The sequence below is a fragment of the Pleurodeles waltl genome, chromosome 4_1 (genome assembly GCF_031143425.1).
Source record: "Pleurodeles waltl isolate 20211129_DDA chromosome 4_1, aPleWal1.hap1.20221129, whole genome shotgun sequence".
Classification (NCBI taxonomy): Eukaryota; Metazoa; Chordata; class Amphibia; order Caudata; family Salamandridae; genus Pleurodeles; species Pleurodeles waltl.
In genome coordinates, this window is record NC_090442.1 from 641,713,850 (window position 1) to 641,739,456 (window position 25,607).

Genomic DNA, 25,607 nt, shown 5'->3' on the forward strand with positions numbered 1-25,607 from the left:
CAAGGGAGAGGGACTCCTGGGGGTCACTTCTGCAGTGAAAGTCCGGTCCTTCAGGTCCTGGGGGCTGCGGGTGCAGGGTCTTTTCCAGGCGTCGGGACTTAGGTTTCAGAGAGTCGCGGTCAGGGGAAGCCTCGGGATTCCCTCTGCAGGCGGCGCTGTGGGGGCTCAGGGGGGACAGGTTTTGGTACTCACAGTCGTAGAGTAGTCCGGGGGTCCTCCCTGAGGTGTTGGTTCTCCACCAGCCGAGTCGGGGTCGCCGGGTGCAGTGTTGCAAGTCTCACGCTTCTTGCGGGGAGTTGCAGGGTTCTTTAAAGCTGCTTCTTTGGATAAAGTTGCAGTCTTTTTGGAGCAGGTCCGCTGTCCTCGGGAGTTTCTTGTCGTCGTCGAAGCAGGGCAGTCCTCAGAGGATTCAGAGGTCGCTGGTCCCTTTGGAAGGCGTCGCTGGAGCAGAGTTCTTTGGAAGGCAGGAGACAGGCCGGTGAGTTTCTGGAGCCAAGGCAGTTGTTGTCTTCTGGTCTTCCTCTGCAGGGGTTTTCAGCTAGGCAGTCCTTCTTGTTGTTGCAGGAATCTAATTTTCTAGGGTTCAGGGTAGCCCTTAAATACAAAATGTAAGGGCGTGTTTAGGTCTGGGGGGTTAGTAGCCAATGGCTACTAGCCCTGAGGGTGGGTACACCCTCTTTTGTGCCTCCTCCCAAGGGGAGGGGGTCACAATCCTAACCCTATTGGGGGAATCCTCCATCTGCAAGATGGAGGATTTCTAAAAGTTAGAGTCACCTCAGCTCAGGACACCTTAGGGGCTGTCCTGACTGGCCAGTGACTCCTCCTTGTTGCTTTCTTTGTTCCCTCCAGCCTTGCCGCCAAAAGTGGGGGCCGTGGCCGGAGGGGGCGGGCAACTCCACTAAGCTGGAGTGCCCTGCTGGGCTGTGACAAAGGGGTGAGCCTTTGAGGCTCACCGCAAGGTGTCACAGCTCCTGCCTGGGGGAGGTGTTAGCATCTCCACCCAGTGCAGGCTTTGTTACTGGCCTCAGAGTGACAAAGGCACTCTCCCCATGGGGCCAGCAACATGTCTCTAGTGTGGCAGGCTGCTGGAACTAGTCAGCCTACACAGACAGTCGGTTAAGTTTCAGGGGGCACCTCTAAGGTGCCCTCTGGGGTGTATTTTGCAATAAAATGTACACTGGCATCAGTGTGCATTTATTGTGCTGAGAAGTTTGATACCAAACTTCCCAGTTTTCAGTGTAGCCATTATGGTGCTGTGGAGTTCGTGTTTGACAAACTCCCAGATCATATACTCTTATGGCTACCCTGCACTTACAATGTCTAAGGTTTTGTTTAGACACTGTAGGGGTACCATGCTCATGCACTGGTACCCTCACTTATGGTATAGTGCACCCTGCCTTAGGGCTGTAAGGCCTGCTAGAGGGGTGTCTTACCTATACTGCATAGGCAGTGAGAGGCTGGCATGGCACCCTGAGGGGAGTGCCATGTCGACTTACTCGTTTTGTCCTCACTAGCACACACAAGCTGGCAAGCAGTGTGTCTGTGCTGAGTGAGAGGTCTCCAGGGTGGCATAAGACATGCTGCAGCCCTTAGAGACCTTCCTTGGCATCAGGGCCCTTGGTACTAGCAGTACCAGTTACAAGGGACTTATCTGGATGCCAGGGTCTGCCAATTGTGGATACAAAAGTACAGGTTAGGGAAAGAACACTGGTGCTGGGGCCTGGTTAGCAGGCCTCAGCACACTTTCAATTGTAAACATAGCATCAGCAAAGGCAAAAAGTCAGGGGGCAACCATGCCAAGGAGGCATTTCCTTACAGTGTCTTTCTTTAATTTTTCAATTGCAGTGTCCACTTCTGGTCCAAACAATTGTTGTTCATTGAACGGCATATTGAGCACTGCCTGTTGTATCTCAGGTTTGAAGCTGGATGTGCGCAGCCATGTGTGCCTCCTTATCGTTACAGCAGTATTTATAGTTCTTGCAGCTGTATCTGCTGCATCCATAGAAGAACGGATTTGGTTGTTGGATATGTTTTGTCCCTCTTCAACCACTTGTTTTGCCCGTTTTTGGAATTCTTTGGGGAGGTGCTCGATGAGATGCTGCATCTCGTCCCAATGGGCTCTGTCATATCGCCCTAGGAGTGCCTGCGAGTTGGCGATGCGCCACTGATTTGCAGCTTGTACTGCAACCCTTTTCCCGGCTGCATCAAACTTTCGGCTCTCCTTGTCTGGAGGTGGTGCGTCGCCTGATGTGTGCGAGTTGGCTCTTTTACGAGCTGCTCCTACGACAACTGAATCTGGTGTCAGTTGTGATGTAATAAAAGCAGGGTCTGTGAGTGGTGCCTTGTATTTCTTCTCCACCCTTGGGGTTATTGCTCTGCTTTTAACTGGCTCCTTAAAGATTTGTTTAGCGTGCCTTAGCATTCCCGGGAGCATAGGAAGGCTTTGATAATTGCTATGGGTGGAGGACAGGGTGTTAAAAAGGAAGTCATCCTCGATAGGCTCTGAATATAGCGATACGTTATGAAACTCTGCTGCCCTAGCTACCACCTGAGCATACGCTGTACTGTCCTCAGGTGGTGAGGGTTTAGTGGGGTACGACTCAGGGCTATTGTCCGATACTGGGGCGTCATAGAGATCCCATGCGTCCTGGTCATCTTGGCTCATGGTGGTATGAGCTGGTGATTGTGACGGAGTCTGTGCCGGTGATATATGAGGTGCCGGTGATATATGAGTTGCCGGTGGTGGAGTTACCTTCTTCACCACTTTTGCTTGTGGTGTTTTTTCTTGTTGTTGGAAATCTAGTTTCCTTTTTCTTCTGATTGGGGGAAGGGTGCTGATCTTCCCTGTACCACTTTGTATAAAGATCAGCTTTTGCGTGTGATCTACAGCTGTTGTTTGTAATTCCTCCTCAAATCTGTGTTTTTGAAGTTGGGAGGACAGTGATTGTTCCTCTGAGTAGGAACTAGCTTTCGGTTCGGTTGCTGGGCGTTTTGGCACCGAAACCGTGTCTTTTGTTGTTTTCGGCTCCAAAGAGATTTTCCTCTTTTTCGGTGTCGTACCTTCTTGGCGTCGACCATCTTCGGTGCCGCTATCTCTGTGCCGAGCAGCTTCGGTGCCGCTGTCTCGGTGTCGACCCTTTTCTGCAGCAGTTTCTCGGTCCCGAGATTGCTGCGTGCCTGTGTCTCGACCTGAGTCGGACGATCTCGGCACCAGCTCGCCCTTTTTCGGTGCCGATGGACGGTCACCTACTTTATGGGTTGAGCCATGGCCTGTCGGCAGTGGCGTCCCCTGGGCTTTGTCTGTTTTTCTGTGTGATGCTTGTTTCGACGTCTTACTCATGGTTTCTTCGACGTCTAATTCTTCGGAATCCGATTCGTGGATGGAGAATGTTTCTTCTTCTCCCTCTTCCTCGAACCGTTGTTGTCCTGTCGGCGTGGACGCCATCTGCAACCTTCTGGCTCTTCGGTCTCGGAGCGTTTTTCTCGACCGAAACGCTCGACAGGCCTCACACGTTTCTTCTTTGTGCTCGGGTGACAGGCACAAGTTACAGACCAAATGTTGGTCTGTATAGGGATATTTACTGTGGCATTTAGGACAGAATCGGAACGGGGTCCGTTCCATCAGTCTCGATGTTGCACGTGGTCGGGCCGACCAGGCCCCGACGGGGGATCGAAATTACCCCGAAGGGCTACCGGAGCTCTTCAAGATTCGGTGTCGATTCTAATCGAACCCGATACCGAACGAATCAATACCGACGAATTTTCCGTTGTTTCTGACTAACTTCCCGACCCGAAACACGGAGCGAAAAGGAACACGTCCGAACCCGATGGCGGAAAAAAAACAATCTAACATGGAGTCGACACCCATGCGCAATGGAACCAAAGTAGGAGGAGTCCCTCGGTCTCGTGACTCGAAAAGACTTCTTCGAAGAAAAACAACTTGTAACACTCCGACCCAACACCAGACGGCGGACTATGCACAGCATGTGTATCTGCAGCTACACATGCCACCGAACATATATTTTCTTAGTTTATTTTAAGAACCACAGGTTCAAGATTTACATGTAATACTTCAAATGAAAGGTATTGCAGGTAGGTACTTTAGGAACTTTGAATTAGTAAAATAGAATACACAGTTTTCACATAAATCACATATAGCTATTTTAAAACTAGACAGTGCAATTTTCAACAGTTCCTGGGGGGAGTAAGAGTTTGTTAGTTTTTGCAGGTAAGTAAACCACCTACGGGGTTCAAGTTTGGGTCCAAGGTAGCCCACCGTTGGGGGTTCAGAGCAACCCCAAAGTTAACACACCAGCAGCTCAGGGCCGGTCAGGTGCAGAGGTCAAAGTGGTGCCCAAAACGCATAAGCTTCAATGGAGAAAGGGGGTGCCCCGGTTCCAGTCTGCCAGCAGGTAAGTACCCGCGTCTTCGGAGGGCAGACCAGGGGGGTTCTGTAGGGCACCGGGGGGGGGGACACAAGTCCACACAAAGTACACCCTCAGCGGCACAGGGGCGGCCGGGTGCAGTGTGCAAACAAGCGTCGGGTTTGTAATAGAAAGCAATGGGAGACCAAGGGGTCTCTTCAGCGATGCAGGCAGGCAAGGGGGAAGAGGGGCTCCTCGGGGTAGCCATCCCCTGGGCAAGGGAGAGGGCCACCTGGGGGTCGCTCCTGCACTGGAGGTCGGATCCTTCAGGTCCTGGGGGCTGCGGGACCAGGCGTCGGATCTTGGAAGCAGGCAGTCGCGGTCAGGGGGAGCCTCGGGATTCCCTCTGCAGGCGTCGCTGTAGGGGGCCGGGGGGGGCAACTCTGGCTACTCACGGTCTCGCAGTCGCCGGGGAGTCCTCCCTGAAGTGATTGTTCTCCGTTCTCCACAAGTCAAGTCGGGGGCGTCGGGTGCAGAGTGTCAAGTCTCACGCTTCCGGCGGGAAACGCAAGTTGTTTCAAAGTTGCTTCTTTGTTTCAAAGTTGCAGTCTTTGTGGAACAGAGCCGCTGTCCTCAGGAGTTCTTGGTCCTTCTAGATGCAGGGCAGTCCTCTGAGGCTTCAGAGGTCGCTGGTCCCTGGGGAGGGCTTCGCTGGAGCAGTGTCTTTAGAAGTGGGGAGACAGGTTGGGAGAGCTGGGGCCAAAGCAGTTGTCGTCTCCGTCTTCTCGGCAGGGTTTTTCAGCTTAGCAGTCCTCTTCTTCTTAGGTTGCAGGAATCTGAGTTCCTAGGTTCTGGGGAGCCCCTAAATACTAAATTTAGGGGTGTGTTTAGGTCTGGGGGGTTAGTAGCCAATGGCTACTAGCCCTGAGGGTGGCTACACCCTCTTTGTGCCTCCTCCCGAGGGGAGGGGGGCACATTCCTATCCCTATTGGGGGAATCCTCCATCTGCAAGATGAAGGATTTCTAAAAGTCAGTCACCTCAGCTCAGGTTGCCTTAGGGGCTGTCCTGACTGGCCAGTGACGACTCCTAGTTTCTCTCATTATCTCCTCCGGCCTTGCTGCCAAAAGTGGGGCCGTGGCCGGAGGGGGCGGGCAACTCCACTAGCTGGAATGCCCTGGGGTGCTGTAACAAAGGGGGTGAGCCTTTGAGGCTCACCACCAGGTGTTACATTTCCTGCTTGGGGAGGTGATAAGCATCTCCACCCAGTACAGGCTTTGTTACTAGCCACAGAGTGACAAAGGCACTCTCCCCATGTGGCCAGCAACAGGTCTGGTGTGTGGCAGGCTGCTAAAACTAGTCAGCCTACACGGATAGTCGGTTAAGGTTTCAGGGGGCACCTCTAAGATGCCCTTTGGGTGTATTTTTACAATAAAATGTACACTGGCATCAGTGTGCATTTATTGTGCTGAGAAGTTTGATACCAAACTTCACAGTTTTCAGTGTAGCCATTATGGTGCTGTGGAGTTAGTGCATGACAGACTCCCAGACCATATACTCTTATGGCTACCCTGCACTTACAATGTCTAAGGTTTTGCTTAGACACTGTAGGGGCACAGTGCTCATGCACTTATGCCCTCACCTATGGTATAGTGCACCCTGCCTTAGGGCTGTAAGGCTTGCTAGAGGGGTGACTTATCTATACCTGTAGGCAGTGTGAGGTTGGCATGGCACCCCGATGGGAGTGCCATGTCGACTTAGTCTTTTTATCCCCACTAGCACACACAAGATGGCAAGCAGTGTGTCTGTGCTGAGTGAGGGGTCCCCAGGGTGGCATAAGATATGCTGCAGCCCTTAGAGACCTTCCCTGGCATCAGGGCCCTTGGTACCAGGGGTACCAGTTACAAGGGACTTACCTGGATGCCAGGGTGTGCCAATTGTGGAAACAAAAGTACAGGTTAGGGAAAGAACACTGGTGCTGGGGCCTGGTTAGCAGGCCTCAGCACACTTTCAAATCAAAACTTGGCATCAGCAAAGGCAAAAAGTCAGGGGGTAACCATGCCAAGGAGGCATTTCCTTACACTAACCAATTGTCTCCAGTGATGCTAGAGATTTCATGAAGACTCTTGGTGCTGATTTTATTCCAAAAAGCTAGCACTGTGAATTGATTGTGTTTTCTGTTTATCACAAAACGTCGGTATTTTTTGTTTTGCATTATTTGGAATGCAAAATAGGCATCTTTCAAGTCTATACTTGCCACATAAACTAATTTTTGCAACTGTGTAATGACTTCCTGTGAAGTTGTCATCTTGAATTGAATTTTGGGGGTTTTAAGAACTTGTTAATTAACCTGAGATCTAGGCATGGACGCAGTGAGGCATCTACCTTTGAGATAAGGAAATATGTTGAGTAATTTCCCTTGCTGATTTCCTGAGTTTGGACCAGTTCTATTGCTTGTTTGTCTAATAACTCGTTGACCTCCTTGAGAAGTCTATTTGTTTCCTCTTTTGAACTGATCCTTTTCTTTGGCCCTCTTGCTGGTGGAAATGTGTTTGTTTCTATGCAATATCAAAATTGTATTGTGTTCAAGATCCATTTGCCTGACGTGATCTTCTTTCACTCCTGGAAAAAGCTTTTCAATCTTCCACCAACTGATGTGTTGTGATGGAAACCTTACTGTTTGGTGTTTTCTGTCACTCATGGAGTTTCTGAGGTTGTTACTGGTGCTGTGCAGTCATTAGTCTGGAGGAGTTGCATATCCTCCAGCTGATTGACTTTTCATGGCTCTTCCTTGAAATAAATGTTTTCCTTGCTGCTGGTACTGCCAGCTTTGGTGTGATTTAGCAGTTTGGTTGCTACTGTGGAAACCTTGATGTGACTGTAAGCTACCCCTAGAGGCGAAGTCTTCTTGCACAGAATGCACCCCTTTCGTATTCCTCCAGCAAACTGCAATGCACACAGGAATTTAGCTGTTTCGTTGTCTTTCTTTAGTTGGTTGAGGCTTTCATAGACCTTGTTTCAAAATAATTTTTGTCCATTAAATGGAGTGTTTGTTATGTTAGCTTGTATTTCAGGTTTGAACCCCGAAATTCTCAACCAACAGTAAAAACTTCTATGTCAATGTCTTCAATGTCAGCCGCATCCAGGGCAGATTTTAAGCAAGTGTTTGCTATAATCTTTCTGCTTTCTACTATATGTGTTGCCCTCTTTTTATATTGCTCAACGAGATGTTTCTTCAGTTCTCCAATCTCTTCCCAATACTGATGTGTAGGAAGTTGGCTCTGTATGTGCTATTTCAAAGTAAGGAATAGCATGCACAGAGTCCAAGGGTTCCCCTTAGAGGTAAAATAGTGGTAAAAATAGATAATACTAATGCTCTATTTTGTGGTAGTGTGGTCGAGCAGTAGGCTTATCCAAGGAGTAGTGTTAAGCATTTGTTGTACATACACATAGACAATAAATGAGGTACACACACTCAGAGACAAATCCAGCCAATAGGTTTTTATATAGAAAAATATCTTTTCTTAGTTTATTTTAAGAACCACAGGTTCAAATTCTACATGTAATATCTCATTCGAAAGGTATTGCAGGTAAGTACTTTAGGAACTTCAAATCATCAAAATTGCATGTATACTTTTCAAGTTATTCACAAATAGCTGTTTTAAAAGTGGACACAATGCAATTTTCACAGTTCCTAGGGGAGGTAAGTATTTGTTAGGTTAACCAGGTAAGTAAGACACTTACAGGGCTTAGTTCTTGGTCCAAGGTAGCCCACCGTTGGGGGTTCAGAGCAACCCCAAAGTCACCACACCAGCAGCTCAGGGCCGGTCAGGTGCAGAGTTCAAAGTGGTGCCCAAAACGCATAGGCTAGAATGGAGAGAAGGGGGTGCCCCGGTTCCGGTCTGCTTGCAGGTAAGTACCCGCGTCTTCGGAGGGCAGACCAGGGGGGTTTTGTAGGGCACCGGGGGGGACACAAGCCCACACAGAAATTTCACCCTCAGCAGCGCGGGGGCGGCCGGGTGCAGTGTAGAAACAAGCGTCGGGTTTGTAATGGAAGTCAATGGGAGATCTCGGGATCTCTTCAGCGCTGCAGGCAGGCAAGGGGGGGGGGTTCCTCGGGGAAACCTCCACTTGGTCAAGGGAGAGGGACTCCTGGGGGTCACTCCTCCAGTGAAAGTCCGGTCCTTCAGGTCCTGGGGGCTGCGGGTGCAGGGTCTCTCCCAGGTGTCGGGACTTGGGACTCAAAGAGTCGCGGTCAGGGGAAGCCTCGGGATTCCCTCTGCAGGCGGCGCTGTGGGGGCTCAGGGGGGACAGGTTTTTGTACTCACAGTCTTAGAGTAGTCCTGGGGTCCCTCCTGAGGTGTTGGATCGCCACCAGCCGAGTCGGGGTCGCCGGGTGCAGTGTTGCAGGTCTCACGCCTTTTGCGGGGAGCTTGCAGGGTTCTTTAAAGCTGCTGGAAACAAAGTTGCAGCTTTTCTTGGAGCAGGTCCGCTGTCCTCGGGAGTTTCTTGTCTTTTCGAAGCAGGGGCAGTCCTCAGAGGATGTCGAGGTCGCTGGTCCCTTTGGAAGGCGTCGCTGGAGCAGGATCTTTGGAAGGCAGGAGACAGGCCGGTGAGTTTCTGGAGCCAAGGCAGTTGTCGTCTTCTGGTCTTCCTCTGCAGGGGTTTTCAGCTAGGCAGTCCTTCTTGTAGTTGCAGGAATCTAATTTTCTAGGGTTCAGGGTAGCCCTTAAATACTAAATTTAAGGGCGTGTTTAGGTCTGGGGGGTTAGTAGCCAATGGCTACTAGCCCTGAGGGTGGGTACACCCTCTTTGTGCCTCCTCCCAAGGGGAGGGGGTCACAATCCTAACCCTATTGGGGGAATCCTCCATCTGCAAGATGGAGGATTTCTAAAAGTTAGAGTCACTTCAGCTCAGGACACCTTAGGGGCTGTCCTGACTGGTCAGTGACTCCTCCTTGTTGCTTTCTTTGTTCCCTCCAGCCTTGCCGCCAAAAGTGGGGGCCGTGGCCGGAGGGGGCGGGCAACTCCACTAAGCTGGAGTGCCCTGCTGGGCTGTGACAAAGGGGTGAGCCTTTGAGGCTCACCGCCAGGTGTTACAGCTCCTGCCTGGGGGAGGTGTTAGCATCTCCACCCAGTGCAGGCTTTGTTACTGGCCTCAGAGTGACAAAGGCACTCTCCCCATGGGGCCAGCAACATGTCTCTAGTGTGGCAGGCTGCTGGAACTAGTCAGCCTACACAGACAGTCGGTTAAGTTTCAGGGGGCACCTCTAAGGTGCCCTCTGTGGTGTATTTTACAATAAAATGTACACTGTCATCAGTGTGCATTTATTGTGCTGAGAAGTTTGATACCAAACTTCCCAGTTTTCAGTGTAGCCATTATGGTGCTGTGGAGTTCGTGTTTGACAGACTCCCAGACCATATACTCTTATGGCTACCCTGCACTTACAATGTCTAAGGTTTTGTTTAGACACTGTAGGGGTACCATGCTCATGCACTGGTACCCTCACCTATGGTATAGTGCACCCTGCCTTAGGGCTGTAAGGCCTGCTAGAGGGGTGTCTTACCTATACTGCATAGGCAGTGAGAGGCTGGCATGGCACCCTGAGGGGAGTGCCATGTCGACTTACTCGCTTTGTTCTCACTAGCACACACAAGCTGGCAAGCAGTGTGTCTGTGCTGAGTGAGAGGTCTCCAGGGTGGCATAAGACATGCTGCAGCCCTTAGAGACCTTCCTTGGCATCAGGGCCCTTGGTACTAGAAGTACCAGTTACAAGGGACTTATCTGGATGCCAGGGTCTGCCAATTGTGGATACAAAAGTACAGGTTAGGGAAAGAACACTGGTGCTGGGGCCTGGTTAGCAGGCCTCAGCACACTTTCAATTGTAAACATAGCATCAGCAAAGGCAAAAAGTCAGGGGGCAACCATGCCAAGGAGGCATTTCCTTACAGATGTGTATGCCTATTAAGTAATGCATCAGAATTAGCAATCCGCCATTAGTTCACAGCACTCCGCTCCATACTTCAACTCATAGGTTCCATTCTTTTACTCTCTTATATCTGGAGGTGGCCCGAAGTCGAGGGGATGTTGGTTTTCTTCCTTACAGTCGAACTTATTATTGAGTCTGCCGGTATAATACCATTAATGTACGCAGGATCTCTTGAAGAAAACTTGCATTTTTTTTCAGTCCTTGGTGTGAGTGCTTTGCAAGTGGCTAGCTATTTAAAGGCTTCCGTCTTGATCAAGAATGCTAGGAAGCATGGGCAGATATTAGTTTCTTGCCTGACTTTCAGCAGTTTTTCTAAAAGTAAACATGACCGAGATCTATCCTCCTCAAGCTGAATGGTAAACTTGTCAGCTGCATTCTTGATCACTATGTTGTACATTCCAATGTCATCTGTGGGTGAAAGTTTGGATGGATAAGCCTCCACTTCCTCCTAGGGTGAATCCTCCTCCAAATCTTCCCATTGAGATTCAAAATAGTCACCTTCCTCAGGAGGCTGATACATTACTTGTTGACCATCTTCCTCCTCATAAAAAGAGTTCTTCCTTGTCCTCGAGGCTGAGGTGTGAGTGGAGACTGAATTTCCTCAACTACTACCTCAGAACCGTACTTCGTTGTCAAAGTCTTCTGTGGGATTCTGAATCCCTTCAGACTGTCGTCAAACTCTTCTTTTGGAGAACACATTTTGACCTCAAGTTTTCCTCTTTTGCTCGATTACAATGGCCTGCTCTTCAGGGCTGGTCATCAAGTGTTTTCTCTTAAATGTCAAAATTTTCTTCATCGTATTTTACTACTGCGAGCTTCAACGTACCGTTTGTGAATCATGGGTTTTTGACAATGAAGCGTACTTTGCCCTTCTGTACTGGGACGATGCATGTTTTTCCTTAGTTTTCTCTTCACTGGAATTCCCCTCGAGGGCTCTGTGGGACTCTCTTTCATGGGTTGTGTGCCTGCAGATGGCAAGCATTTCAAAGCAGAGGTTCCCCTTTGTGCTTGCTAGTCATATTTTTCTTTGATTCTGGTGTCTTAGCAGAAGTTATGGACTTTGTTCCCTCCAATTTTCAGCTCTTCTTTGGCACTCTTTATTCGATCTCAATTTTCCGGTCACCCTCCAAAGTTTCTCCTTCAGGTCCCTCTGCAACATTCTCGTCATCCCTGGAAAGTCCCAGATCTCTGAAGGACAGTGCTATTTTTTTGCCTTTGTCTCACTCTCACCATCAATGTCTTCGGTGCAAACACAGAGCAGGCATTACAATCTTCACTCCAGTGATCGAAGGAACCGGACGCTTATACTTCTGAGCGTATTTATGATGCAATTCTTGCAGAACTGGAATGGTGTCTTCTCCATTACTCCACACATGGGAGGCTCCCCCGTCCGAGCATTCTTAGCAATCCGTTGAGATAAAGAATTGTATTTGCGATTGATCTTACTTAGTCCTTTGTCCGCTCCCTGACAATGATCTCTTACTTTGACAAAGTTCTTGTTAAAGATTTCCAGAAATTCTTCAAGATCTTTGCAAAAACATCCAGACCAAATGGCGGAAAAAAAAAAGAAGCTGAAGCTGGTGACCTAAGGTGGGAACATCCAGAGGAAGTATAACAATGTTACTGGGAGACACCAAATCGAGGGTCCATCAACGTTCACCAACAAAGTAGTAAAAAAGAAGACAATCTAAAAGAAATTTAGTGAAACAGTAGAAAATTCCAGACTCAACCACTACATGGCAGAATAATGCACAGCATGTGAATCCAGATAAGATTCACAATGTAAAACCTGGAAGACGTAAAGTATCATGGGGAGCAAGTATTTGGAGGGCTCCCATACCTTTCTGCCATGTGTCCCTTTTTATTTTTTCTAATGTGGAGTGCACATGAGAACCAAAAAGATGTTTCTTATTAAGGGGCATGTTTAACACACCTTATTGAATCTCAGGTTTAAACCCAGAGATTCTGAGCTATGCGTGGCGCCCAAGTAAAATGCTTGTGTCAACTCCCCTTGTAGCTGCCTCTAGTGTGCACCGTATGAAGGTGTGAAACGTTTTCCCTCAGAGACTAACTGTTGGCTGCATTTTTTTATGTTTCTCTGGGAAATGTTGAAGTAGTTCTTCCATTTTGTCTCAGTGGGCACAGTCATAGCGTGCTAGGAGAGCGAGTTGGCAATACGCCAATGGGGACTGAGCGGCAACCCTTTTCCCGGCTGCATCTATGCTTTTACTTGTCTGGAGGCAGGGTGTCTTCAGTGGCCTGAGAAGTGGCACGCTTGTGTGCTGTGGTGTTAACGGTCCTTTAATATAAATTGGGTCAGATGGTCGGGGTTTATATTTTTTATCTTCCCTAGGTCTTATGACCCTAGCCTTAATAGGGTCTTTGAATATGTCATCCATTTGCCCAAGCATGCTTTTTAACATGGGCAGGTTTCGGGTAGCCCCATGAGTTGTTTAAGCAGTACTGAAGAGGAAGTCATCTTTAAAGGGCTCTTTATGAAGCTCCAAGTTATGAAATAAACCTCCTGGTAAGAGGTAGCATCTTCAGGAGGAGAAGGGCGTGCAGGATAAAGATCAGAATCCATGTCAGCATGGGGATCTGTGTCATAGCTATCCCAGAAGCCATCCACTTGTCTCCTCCCCTCCCCCCACAAGTATCTGACTGTGGAGACCCTTGTGATGAAACATCCAGTGGCTCTCCTGTATGAGGTGGCAGTGAAGGAGAGTCTGGTAATGGTGGAGGTGGGAGTGAAGGTGGAGTTGGTAAAGGAAGTGGTGGAAGGCTGGTAGCCTTGTCCATGGTCTTCCTTTTAGGAGGGACTACCATGTTTAAAGCCTCTTTAAATAGGAGCTTCCTTTTAGGTGGTGGAAGAGAGGAAGCTTTGGCCAGGATTTGTCAGGTATCCGTCTGGATGTGAGTTTTCTTCTCCTGTGTGTTAAATTTTTCCTGGAACTTGTGCAGGATTGGTTCCAACTGTGGCTTGGAACTCAACTTAGACATCTTCAGCTCTGAAGCTTTCGACATCAAGGTGAAAGGTGCGCTTGGCATCAAGGTGGTTGATGTTGATTGCCAGCTTAGCACCAAAGGTCGAGACAGTGACGATTGCTGGTCTTGGTCTGCTCACGTGGAAGCAGAGTATTTCAGCTTCAAATGTGCTTTTAGAGCCAATCCTCAAAGGTGGGGTGTTTTGTAGCGGTTTTTCGGTGCGGACCATGGCTAGACAGCAGTGGTGGACCTCAGATTCTGAGACCAGAAGTGCTGAATGTTTTTTGGCAGGATTTGTCTGGTGGGCAGTGGGTACAGTACGCACAGGTTGCACTTGTGTAATGTCCTCCATTTCAACGTCAACCTCGAGCTCCAAGCTGGGACTTTCGTCGATGGAAAAGGCGTCCTCAACCCACGACTGCTCCGGGGCATGCTCCTCATAAAATATGTTGGGAGTGTTGTTGGTGGCTCTGTACGACATCAAGAGAAAGTGCTCTACGATCCCAAAGGGTCCTATTGGAGTGAAAGGACTTGCAAGCAATACAGTTCGCTTCGTAGTGTTCTGGGAACAAGCTTAAGTTGCAAACCGAGTGTCTGTCAGTACGGGGGTACTTCACGTGGCTATGAGCCAGTACCTAAAAGGTGTAGGTTCCATCACCATTTGGGCAAAACAACTTGCATAACTCCGGACCCAACACTAGAAGGAAGAAATATGCAGAGCATGTGTATCTACAGCATCACATGCCTCGAACACATGTTCATGGAGCTGCAATGAATAATTCAAGCCCTGTGTTAGTCAACTTCAATAATCTTCATTCTCCTCTTTCGTCACCGAGTGATAAGACTGCTGTAGATATACCATGTGCAGTCATGCTTAGAGTCAATGATACAACAAGTGATCAATACAGGAGTGAAACTCTTACAAGATGTAGAATAAAGATTTGTTTAGCAGGACATTTCCGCCTAAGATCACAGGGAGACATTTTTGCACATCTTTTATCTAGATTAGCTTTCATGTCCTTGATATATTATGGAAGGCTGGGAGATGAAGTAAACATTTCTACTCACTGAGATTTATGCAAGTGAAGCAAAGCCTAATGTGGCAGAGAGCTTGCCAGGGCTGCTACTGGTTGTGAGAAATCTCTGCCTCCAGAAATCCTGTTTGCTGCTGTCAGAACAATGGTTTCTACCAGGGAAGTGTTTGAAATCACTGACGCGAGAATAATCTTCACTAGGTCATGTTCAATCATTCCTGCATTGCGTTTTTGAAAACAATCGTTTTTAGCCTAACTGCCTTGGTCTTTCAGTTTGAGTAGGACCAGAAAACAGAAGGTACAGTGCTTTTTGTTGCGCATCAGCTTTCATTCAAAGATGAATAGCCATGAAAAGGAAGCAAATGGAGACGCCATGGGAATAAGGATAAACAGAAATATCTGCTATGTCTTTTGCTGATGTTAAAATCTGATCTGAGACTGCCTGTACCCATCTTACAATATTCATTAAAATTCTGCTTTTGTCCTTGGCAGGGAGTGAACCACTAACACATTTCACAAGGATTTATTGCAGAGGAACTCTGCTTTCCCAAATCAAATGATATTTCCACTTCCTTTGTCTGGTGTGAAGCAGTGGATGATGGAATCCTCTTTGGACTGGACTACTGAAAAATATACTCTGACTGTGGAGGCATATTCTTTTTTTATGATTTGTTTCTGCATGTTGCAAGAACTCTAACCAGGGGCTCTAGAGGCCTTTGGTTGTAGCGTGACAAAGATAATAGACCGCATGGTGTTGTATATATTTAACTTCCCTAGTTAAGACGTTTTTGAATTTAAGTCACACAACCTATATGCAACAGCTGAATGGAGGACTGATGTTCACTCATGACCTGGACAGCATTTGTCTGCAAACCGATGTGGAATTTGACAAGTTTCAGGAGAAATTATGACTGATGGGACATGATCTTCCTCTGGGATGACCTCAAGTTCCTTCATGGCTGAAGCCTAGGTTACTCACTACTCGGCAGACAACCAAACTTCAGAGGGCTTAATCTGAAATATTTGTGACCTCCTGATCAAGGAGTAACTGGCTCTTAACCATACAGAGCAACAACAAAAGTAAAGAAAAACAGACTAAATGTCACAGGACTAATAGCAATCCGGTACCATGGTTAACACAATTTCATAATAAAAACTAGCGAGTGGTGGGCAATGGAATAAGAAAAGCAAAAACGTTAAAGTGCATTCAAATTACACCACCACTAATCAACAAGCTGAATGACTCATGGGAAAATGTTGAAAGGCAAGCGAAAACTAAGCTAAGTTAGCAAACACTGGAGAGTAAAATAAAATCCACCAGGTTACTCTAGGAGAGCGAACAAGGATTTAACAGTTCAGTATTCTTCCAAAAAGAGGAGGAAGACTTCAGAATATTTGGAGATGGGGATTTGAGGAGAGGGCTTAAGGAGATAGCATTTAACAAATTGTGTAAATTATAACACTCAAATCATTGTGAAACTACTCACCACATTTTCTCTGGGAACTGTTGAATACTTTTGGTTTAAATGGCCCAATACTGGTGTCTCTGCAATATAATAGAATTGTGTTTATTGTCTTTAATGTTTGTTTTAAAGCATTCTGCATCATGCACCATTAGAGTATTAAATAAATACGACAATGGAAAAACAAGTGGATGCTGGGTAAACACAATGTGTGTTACAGGAGGGTAAATATACGGGTACCCCAATCAAACTGATAAGGAGCGGGACAGGGACAATCAGACAGTAAAAACGCAAAAGTCACCTCCTATAATGGTTCCAAAGGGAATCCAAACAATTAAGTTAACGTTGAGCCTGGACAGCTCTGTCATTTTTTCGTGGTTGCATGGGGTACAAATGAGTATGAATGTTGATTGAAAGAGCTGTCCAGTTTGTCTTAAAGTGCATGTTTACATAATTATATGTGTGATATATATATTTTTTTTTGGGAATAATTATAATTAATAGATACTTGATTTGTACAAAATATATATATTGATAATTATTTTTCAGGCTCAACGTTAGCTAAATTATTGTTTGGATTCCCTTTGGAACCAATATAGGAGGTGGCTTTTGCGTTTTTACTGTTGCAGGAGGGCATTCATAAAATTACAATGTAATTATAGTAGCCAGTGTATCAGCACACAGCGTTTTAGAGATGTGGTGAGGCAATGTCTGACATGATGATTTAGCAAGAAAGTTATAACCAGAATTTTCACAAAGCAGGTCTGCAGAACAGTGAGTCAGCGGGGCACAAGAAAATAACTATTGTTGCAGGGGAGAATTAAAGACAAAATTATAGAAGTAGCTTATTTTATAATCTTTGTAGAGCAGTGATTCTTAACATGTGTCTGTGTCACCAACTAAGGGGATTATAGCCAATGTTCAGAAAATAAAACACTGACAGATTAATGAAGCATATAAAAAAAGCAAAATTCTAAATGTTAAAACGCTCAATTCTTGAGATTTGCACAAGTACAGCAAACTTAATCTAGAATCGATGGCTGGTGGCCTCAACTGAGCACTGGTATGTACTGACATAAAGAGAGCATGCGTTAGGACCAAAAAAGATAAAGTGATACGCTGAAGTTTATCATACTGCTTTGTCTTTCAGAAATTGTTTGTAAATTGTTTGATATAATCGTGTTTGTTATTTGTGTATTGCTTTGAGGTTCAAATCACAGCAATTGTTTAGGCAGGTGTTCTGTGCCTCCATTAGTGATTCTGTATGCGTCTACAGAAGTCCACAAGTTAAGAATCGGCGGTCTAGAGCCACTGATATTTTGAGAGACTGTTTATTTTAGGCCAGAGCGTACCAAACAACGGCTGTCCAACCTCATCAAATGTTGCACAAAATACTGCGGAAACCTACATTCATGTCATCATTACTAATGGACCTGACACATGAAAGTAAGACCAGAGGGCACAGTTCAGGAAACAGTTGCATTCACATACATAGTTCAACCCTTCAAATGTTATTGAATCTTACAATGCCCATTCTTGGTTCAGCTGTCTTCCTCCACCCACTTTCCTATTGTGCGCTTGCTCAAACAAACTTTGCATATTTCCTCATATCAGGTACCAGCACACAGTGGGATCCGATCTTTCTATTTTCAACCCATAATATGTCACTGTCAAAAAAAAAAAAAAAAAAAACAGCAAATGCCTATAAAATTAACTGATACCCAGCACTGTAGTGGCAACAGATGGACATAATGTCTGACCTACACATCTCCCTAGTATATTTCCTCCCAATAGCCACCCAGGATTTGGGCAAGTGACAAAAGTACAGACAGGCTGGAAAATTCAGTTCACGTGTAGGAAAATGCCGCTGTTGGCATTGTCACCCCCCACTTTTCGCCTAGTGTTGATGCAAGCTTTGATTGGAAGTGTGCTGGGACCCTGATAATCGGGCCCCAGCACCAGTGTTTTTTCCCTAAAACTGTACCTTTGTTTCCACAATTGGCATAGCCCTGGCGCACAGATAAGTTACTTGTAAAAGGTACTCCTGGTACCAAGGGCACTGTGGCCAGGGCAGGTCCCTAAGGGCTGCAGCATGCATTATGCCACCCTCGGGGACCCCTCACTCAGTAAATGCACACTGTTTTGCAGCATGTGTGTGCTAGTGGAGAGAAAAGAAAGTCGACATGGCACTCCCGTAAGAGTGCCATGCGCACAAACCACTGCCTGTGACCTAGGTAAGTCACCCCTGTAGCAGGCCTTACAGCCCTACTACGGTAGGGTGCACTATACCACAGATGAGGGCATGGCTGCATGAGCACCATGTCCCTACAGTGTCTAAGTCTATTCTTAGACATTGTAAGTGCAGGGTAGCCATATTGAGTATATGGTCTGGGAGTCTGTCATTACAAACTCCACAGGACCATAATGGCTACACTGAACACTGAAGTTTGGTATCAAAACTTCTCAGCACAATAAACCCACACTGATGCCAGTGTGGGATTTATTGAAAAATGCACAGAGGGCATCTTACAGATGTTAGCACAACTGCTAGTGCAAGGCTGACTGGTCTGAGCCAGCCTGCCACATTCAGATGAGTTTCTTACCACATGGGGAGAGTGCCTTTTGTGCACTCTGTGGTCAGAAACAAAGCCTGTCCTGTGTGAAGGTGCTTCACCCCAATCCCGCCCACCCGGACGAGCCCTCACTTTGAGCGGCAAGTTCGGCGTGATGAGAAAAACAAGAAGTCACCAACCCCTCAGCCAGGACCACCCCTAAGGTGTCCAGAGCTGATTTCCCCCCCCCCTCCTTTTCCTTGAGAAATCCTCCATCTTGCTTTGGAGGATTAGGACCAATAGGGATGGAGATGCGCCCACCACTCCCCAGAGGGAGTGGGCGCAAGGAGGGTGTAGCCATCGGCTACTGCCCTCTGACCCTAACACAACCCTAAATTTAATATTTAGGAGCGACCCTGAACTCAGCTCTTCGGCTTCCAGACGACCTCAAGAAAGGACTGCTGAGCTGAAAACCCTGCAGAGAAGAGAAGGAGACACCAACTGACTCGGCCCCAGCCCTACCGGCCCATCTCCCGCTTCAAAAAGCTGTAAGAAAAGGAGCAACACATTCTGCAGGACCAGTGACCCCTGAAAAGCCTCCAGAGGACGGTCTGCATCACAGAGGACCAAGAAACTCCTGTGGACAGCAGACCTGTCCAAAAAGATCAAGAAACCAACTTTAAAGGGACTCTCACCTCACTCCAGAAGCGCGAGTTCAACTACTCTGCACCCAACGCCCCTGGCCCGTGACTAGAGAAACCAACTATCCAGAGAGGACCCCCAGGCGACTCAGATGACGTGTCCACCCTGGGCTGACCACTCTGCACCCCCACGATGACGCCTGCAGAGTGAATCACTAGGACCCCCCTGATCGCGACTGCCTAGGGCGAAGATATCCAACGCCTGGAGAAGCACTGCACCCGCAGCCCCCAGGCCCGTGAGAAACCGACCACTAGTGCAGCAACAACCAGCAGATGGCCTTCATCCTTGCCCAGTCGGTAGCTTGCTCGAGAGGCCCACTGTGCTCTGCCTGCAGCACATAAGTGACCTCAGGGTCCCTCCGTGGAGGACTATTGAGAACCAGACGCCCTGTTTGCACACTGCACCCGGCCGCCCCCGTGCCGCCGAGTGTGTTTTTTGTGCCTACTTGGGGCCCCTCCAGTACTCCTCCAAACCCCCCTGGTCTGCCCTCCGACAACACGGGTACACCCTGTCTCCATAGGCGCCCACGTTATTTTGGCTCCTGTTTGACCTCTGTACCTGGCCGGCCCTATATTGCTCCTGCTGGGTGTTTGGGGTTGCCTTGAACCCCCAACGGTGGGCTACCTATGCCCCGGAGACTGAACCCATAAGTGTGGTACTTACCTCTAACTGTACTGTACGTAACTCCCCCAGGAAATGTTGGAATTTGCACGGTGTCCACTTTTAAAACAGGTTGCCATTTTAAAGAAAACTGTGTACAATATTGAATCTATTCAAAGTCCTAAGTATTACCATGCAAAGTACCTTTCATTTGATGTACTTACCTGTTGAATGAATTTTGTGGTTCTAGAAATAAACAAAATAATCTGTTTCTATACAAAAACCTATTGGCCTGGAGTTAAGTCATTGAAAGCGTGTTTTTCACTTATTGCTAGTGTGTGTACAACAAATGCTTAACACTACCCTCTGATGAGTCTAACTGCTCGACCACACTACCACAAATAGAGCATTACTATAATCTATTATTGCCTCTGTCAAGCCTCTTGGGGAACCCCTGGACTCCGAGCACAATATATCTCATTTTGATATAGTAAATACAGAGCCAGCTTTGTACACAATGGTATGGTCAATTTACCACTAGCGATCACTTCTGAACTTCAGCTGGAAGTCTATACAAATGAAATGAGTCCCAATGTTGAGGTTTCCAATATTTAGAAAAAGCAGATGTATGATTTATCATGGTAGTATTAATGTACCTTAGACCGGCACGGTGGGAAAGTCTGAGAATTAATCTCTATGTTTTCAGATTTTTCATACAACACTTTGTATAAGTTTAACATAGCATGTGGAGGATTATTTGAAAATAACTTGATTGATGTAATGGGGCTTCTCAATTTGTGGTTGTTGTGCGACGCGCTGATTCTAAATACTTAAAACTCCAGAAAAGACTTCCACAGTGCTTGAACAGCCAAAAAGACTCCTGAATCAATCATTTTAGAACATTTATTGTGCAAATTGGAGATTGCTATTCCACTAGGCGCTACGTTTCCTTGCCCCAATTACTTGCAGAAGTTCAGGTTTACTACCATAACAGTGGATTATCAATTTTTCCCAGGCACCTGCTGTGACATCAATAAATCTTTAAAGATTCTGACTAAAGTTATAACATTATAATGAAAGTGCAGCAAATGCAATTAGGGGCCTTGAAAACCAAACAGAAACTACTGTTAATCGGTGGCCACAAAAACACAACATATTGATATCGGGAAAGAGGCATTCTGCTTCACTATACTGGCCAGTCTGTACACCAAAAAGCCTATGGTAATAAGGGGAATTACAAGCTAAGCCCAGGTCAAATGGTAATTCAAGTTCTAAACCGGATTAACTTTGGAGTACAGGTTGACATTTCAATCAGGTTCACTCTATCTAATACTGATAGCAGTAGATTCTGACATTCCCTACGGAAGTTATTTCTTTTAAACCGGTTTGATGAACATTTGTCTGTACTACTCTAGGTATCTGTCATGTGAAGTAATTCTGGGGTCCTCAAACCCCAGAAGTGATTACTTTGGTCTTTTCCATGCTTAATAGGTATCCAGATACTGTCCTGAACAGCTGTGCTGCTTCCACTACAGAAGAGACAGCACAAGATAGGATATGGCAACAGACCAACATATCAGTGTTAGATCGGACAGCCTTAGGGTGGTCATCCCTAACTTTTTGCCTCCCTCCCTCCACTTTTTGGACACCGTTTTTGCTGGTTTTGGGACTCTGTGCACTTTACCACTGCTAACCAGTGCTAAAGTGCATATGCTCTCTCCCTTAAAACATCGTGACATTGGTTAATATCCAATTGGCTTATTTCATCTACTTGTAAGACCCCCGTAAAGTGCACTACATGTGCCCAGGGCCTGTAGATTAAGTGTTACTAGTGGGCCTGCAGCACAGATTGTGCCACCCACATAAGTAGCCTCTTAACCATGCCTCAGGCCTACCATTGCAAGGCCTGTGTGGGCAGTTTCACTGCCACTTCGACCTGGGATTTGAAAGTACTTGCCAAGCCTTAAACTCCCCTTTGTCTACATATAAGTCACCCCTAAGGTAGGCCCTAGGAAACCCATAGGGCAGGGTGCTATGTAGATAAAAGGCAGGACATGTACCTGTGAAGTTTATATGTCCTGGTAGTGTAAAACTCCTAAATTCGTTTTTACACTGCTGTGAGGCCTGCTCCTTTCAAAAGCTATTATTACGGCTACCCTCACATACTGTTTGAGTGGTAGATTCTGATCTGAAAGGAGTAACAAGGTCATATTTAGTATGGCCAGAATGGTGATACAAAATTCTGCTTAATGATGAAGTTGGATTTTATATTACTATTTTAAAAATTCTACTTTTAGAAAGTGAGCATTTCTCTGCACTTAAATCCTTCTGTGCCTTACAATCCACGTCTGGCTAGGTTTAGGTGACCGCTCCCTTGTGCATTCACTCAGACACCCCCAAACACAGGATGCTCAGTCACACTTGCATACATCAGCATACTGAATGGGTCTTCCTGGGCTGGGAGGGTCTGACACTTGCATGTCAAAGGACAGTATCCTGCCCTCATACAAAGGACTGCCAAACCCCCTACTGGGACCCTGGTAGACAGGACGGAACTGAAAGGGGACCTTGTGCACTTTTAAGCCACTCTTTGTAGTCTCCCCCACTTCAAAGGCACATTTGGTTATTTAAGCAGGGTCCCGGAACTTCCCAACTCAGACACTTCTACTTTACAAGATACTTCTGGACAAGATACCACTGATGAAGAATCCCGGAACCAGAACCTGCAACCTGCCAAGAGGAACTGCCTGGCTGCCCAAAGGACTCACCTGGACTGCTTTTCTGAGAAGGACTGCTGCCTTGCTGCTGCCCAGATGCCTTGAAACTCTCTGGCTGTGCTGAGAAGTGCTCTCCAAGGGCTTGGATAGAGCTTTCCTTTTGTTCCCTTAAGTCTTAAGACCAAAAATTCCCGCAAAAGAACCCCTTGTGCGGCGAAAATTGATGCACAGCCTGCATTGCAGTGAGAAAACCACCTCACGCTGAACTGGATCGACACAGCCAGACTTCCCGAAAAGGAAATTGACGCAGCGCCAGCGCTGCAAACAGAAAATCGACGTGTAGGCCACTGGACCGACACAAAGCAGAGCCGGAACGACACAGCCCGACTTCCTGAGAGGAATCAACGCAGCGCCTGCTGTGCGGGAGATATTTCCACGCAACGCCCACCGGATCGACCCAGCCCCTGTGAGTTCGTCCTGCACAAGCAGGATTTCAACGCATCGTCCCCGAGGCATCTGAAAACCCCGCACCCTGAAGAGGATCCCATTCTACGTGCCGGAAAATAGACGCAAAGCCTGCCCTGCGTGAAAACTCGACGAATCGTCTGTGTGCGCCAGAAAAAAATAAATATATTGTTGCACACCTCCCCGTTTTCCGCGCAACTCCTCCTCCTCTGCGGTCCCTTGCAGAGAATTTGAACACAAACCAGGTACTTTGTGCTTGCGAGAGACACTAGTTGCTTTTTAAAGACTAAAGGCACTAAAGGTATCATTTTTACAGTGATATTTAAACGTATACTTATTGAATCTTGATAATTTTGACCCGCATCTTACCAGATAAATATTATATATTTTTCTAAACACTGTGTGGTGTATTTTTTGGAGTTATACTGTGTTATTACACGATTTGTTGCACAAATACTTTACACACTGCCTTCTATGTTAAGCCTGACTGCTCAGTGCCAAGCTATCAGAGGGTGGGCACAGGATAATTTGGATTGTGTGACTTACCCTGACTAGATTGAGGGTTCTTGCTTGGACAGGGGGTAACCTTACTGACCCCATTTCTAACAATCAACATAAGCCATTAGCGGTCTTTCCCTACCTTCCTTAACTATGTAGTTTCGACATTCCTTGTAGGACAGTTTGTCTCACTATAGGTTATAAGGTCTAATTATGCGTATTCATTTGGGAATGATCCACCTCATTACAGGAAGGAGACCAATGAAGCACCTATTGGAACCTCACACTGGTTAGCTGCGTTAGCAGAAGCTAAGACTGAATCTAGCCTTGAATATTGTTGGAGAAATTTGAAAAAGATGTATAAGCCAGTTTGCTGGGATGGTATAATTAGTCTTCACATTTCTAAAATGGCATATGTGGTCAAGTTCCATAGATGTGAGTACTTATTTTAAAATGAGTTTTAGTATCACCTGAAGGGATGTTTAATATGCAGATTAAATCTCTTCTTAGTAATATATGCTTTACACAATTAGCAGCTTCATAATTATCTTGAAAAAGACATGGTTTGCCATCATTATTTCCGTGTACTACACAAACTGTAAGGCTCTGACTAGCGTACTTCAAGGTGCCCACTGCCCCATTCTCAACAGGGTTAAACATTTGAAGAGATTACTTCCATATGAGAGTTAAGAATAACAATGATCGCTCCTCTGATGGCTGTACTTTGAACGTCTTGTTCTCCTAATGCCAATGCGGGATATATCTTCCCGTCTTTGTAAGTAATGTGGTGTAGGAAGTTGGCTCTGTATGCACTATTTCAAAGTAAGGAATAGTATGCACAGAGTCCAAGGGTTCCCCTTAGAGGTAAGATAGTGGTAAGAAGAGATAATACTAATGCTCTATTTTGTGGTAGTGTGGTCGAGCAGTAGGCTTATCAAAGGAGTAGTGTTAAGCATTTGTGGTACATACACACAGGCAATAAATGAGGAACACACACTCAGAGACAAATCCAGCCAATAGGTTTTGTTATAGAAAAATATATTTTCTTAGTTTATTTTAAGAACCACAGGTTCAAATTCTACATGTAATATCTCATTTGAAAGGTATTGCAGGTAAGTACTTTAGGAACTTTGAATAATTACAGTAGCATATATACTTTTCACATAAAACACAAATAGCGGTTTTAAAAGTGGACAGTGCAATTTTCACAGTTCCTGGGGGAGGTAAAGTAATGTTAGTTTTCACAGGTAAGTAAGTCACTTACAGGTTTCAGTTTTTGGTCCAAGGTAGCCCACCGTTGGGGGTTCAGAGCAACCCCAAAGTTACCACACCAGCAGCTCAGGGCCGGTCAGGTGCAGAGGTCAAAGAGGTGTCCAAAACACATAGGCTTCAATGGAGAGAAGGGGGTGCCCCGGTTCCAGTCTGCCAGCAGGTAAGTGCCCGCGTCTTCGGAGGGCAGACCAGGGGGGTTTTGTAGGGCACCGGGGGGGGGGGGTACACAAGTCAGCACAAAAAGTACACCCTCAGCAGCGCGGGGGCGGCCGGGTGCAGTGTGCAAACACGTGTCGGGTTTTCAATGAGAGACCAAGGGATCTCTTCAGCGGTGCAGGCAGGCAAGGGGGGGGGGGGCTCCTCGGGGTAGCCACCACCTGGGCAAGGGAGAGGGCCTCCTGGGGGTCACTCCTGCACTCAAGTTCCGTTCCTTCAGGTGCTGGGGGCTGCGGGTGCAGGGTCTTTTCCAGCCGTCGGGACTTCAGAGTCAGGCAGTCGCGGTCAGGGGGAGCCTGGGGATTCCCTCTTCAGGCGTTGCTGTTGGGGCTCGGGGGGACAATGAAAATGTCACTTACCCAGTGTACATCTGTTCGTGGCATTAGTCGCTGCAGATTCACATGCTGTGCATAGTCCGCCGTCTGGTGTTGGGTCGGAGTGTTACAAGTTGTTTTTCTTCGAAGAAGTCTTTTCGAGTCACGAGACCGAGGGACTCCTCCCACTTCGGTTCCATTGCGCATGGGCGTCGACTCCATCTTAGATTGTTTTCCCCGCAGAGGGTGAGGTAGGAGTTGTGTATGCTAATAATAGTGCCCATGGAATGGAACAAATACGTATGTACAAAATTAAGGTTTAATGTAATATATTTACAAATGTACAAATGTTCAAGATCTACTTCTAAACGGCTACAGGCTCCCGAGGAGGGTGGGCGCATGTGAATCTGCAGCGACTAATGCCACGAACAGATGTAC

At 46.8% G+C, this 25,607-nt stretch overlaps 1 protein-coding gene across 2 annotated transcripts in view; it reads right to left on the reverse strand.

Annotated features, from left to right (window-relative positions):
- The window catches only part of SCAF11 (SR-related CTD associated factor 11), an 828,633-nt gene that overhangs the window by 657,005 nt on the left and 146,021 nt on the right, over positions 1-25,607 (reverse strand). For both annotated transcript variants that reach the window (XM_069229083.1, XM_069229082.1), the window contains exon 6: positions 15,858-15,916. In XM_069229083.1, coding sequence (XP_069085184.1) covers positions 15,858-15,916 — 59 coding nt within the window. The remainder of the gene's footprint in view (positions 1-15,857; positions 15,917-25,607) is intronic.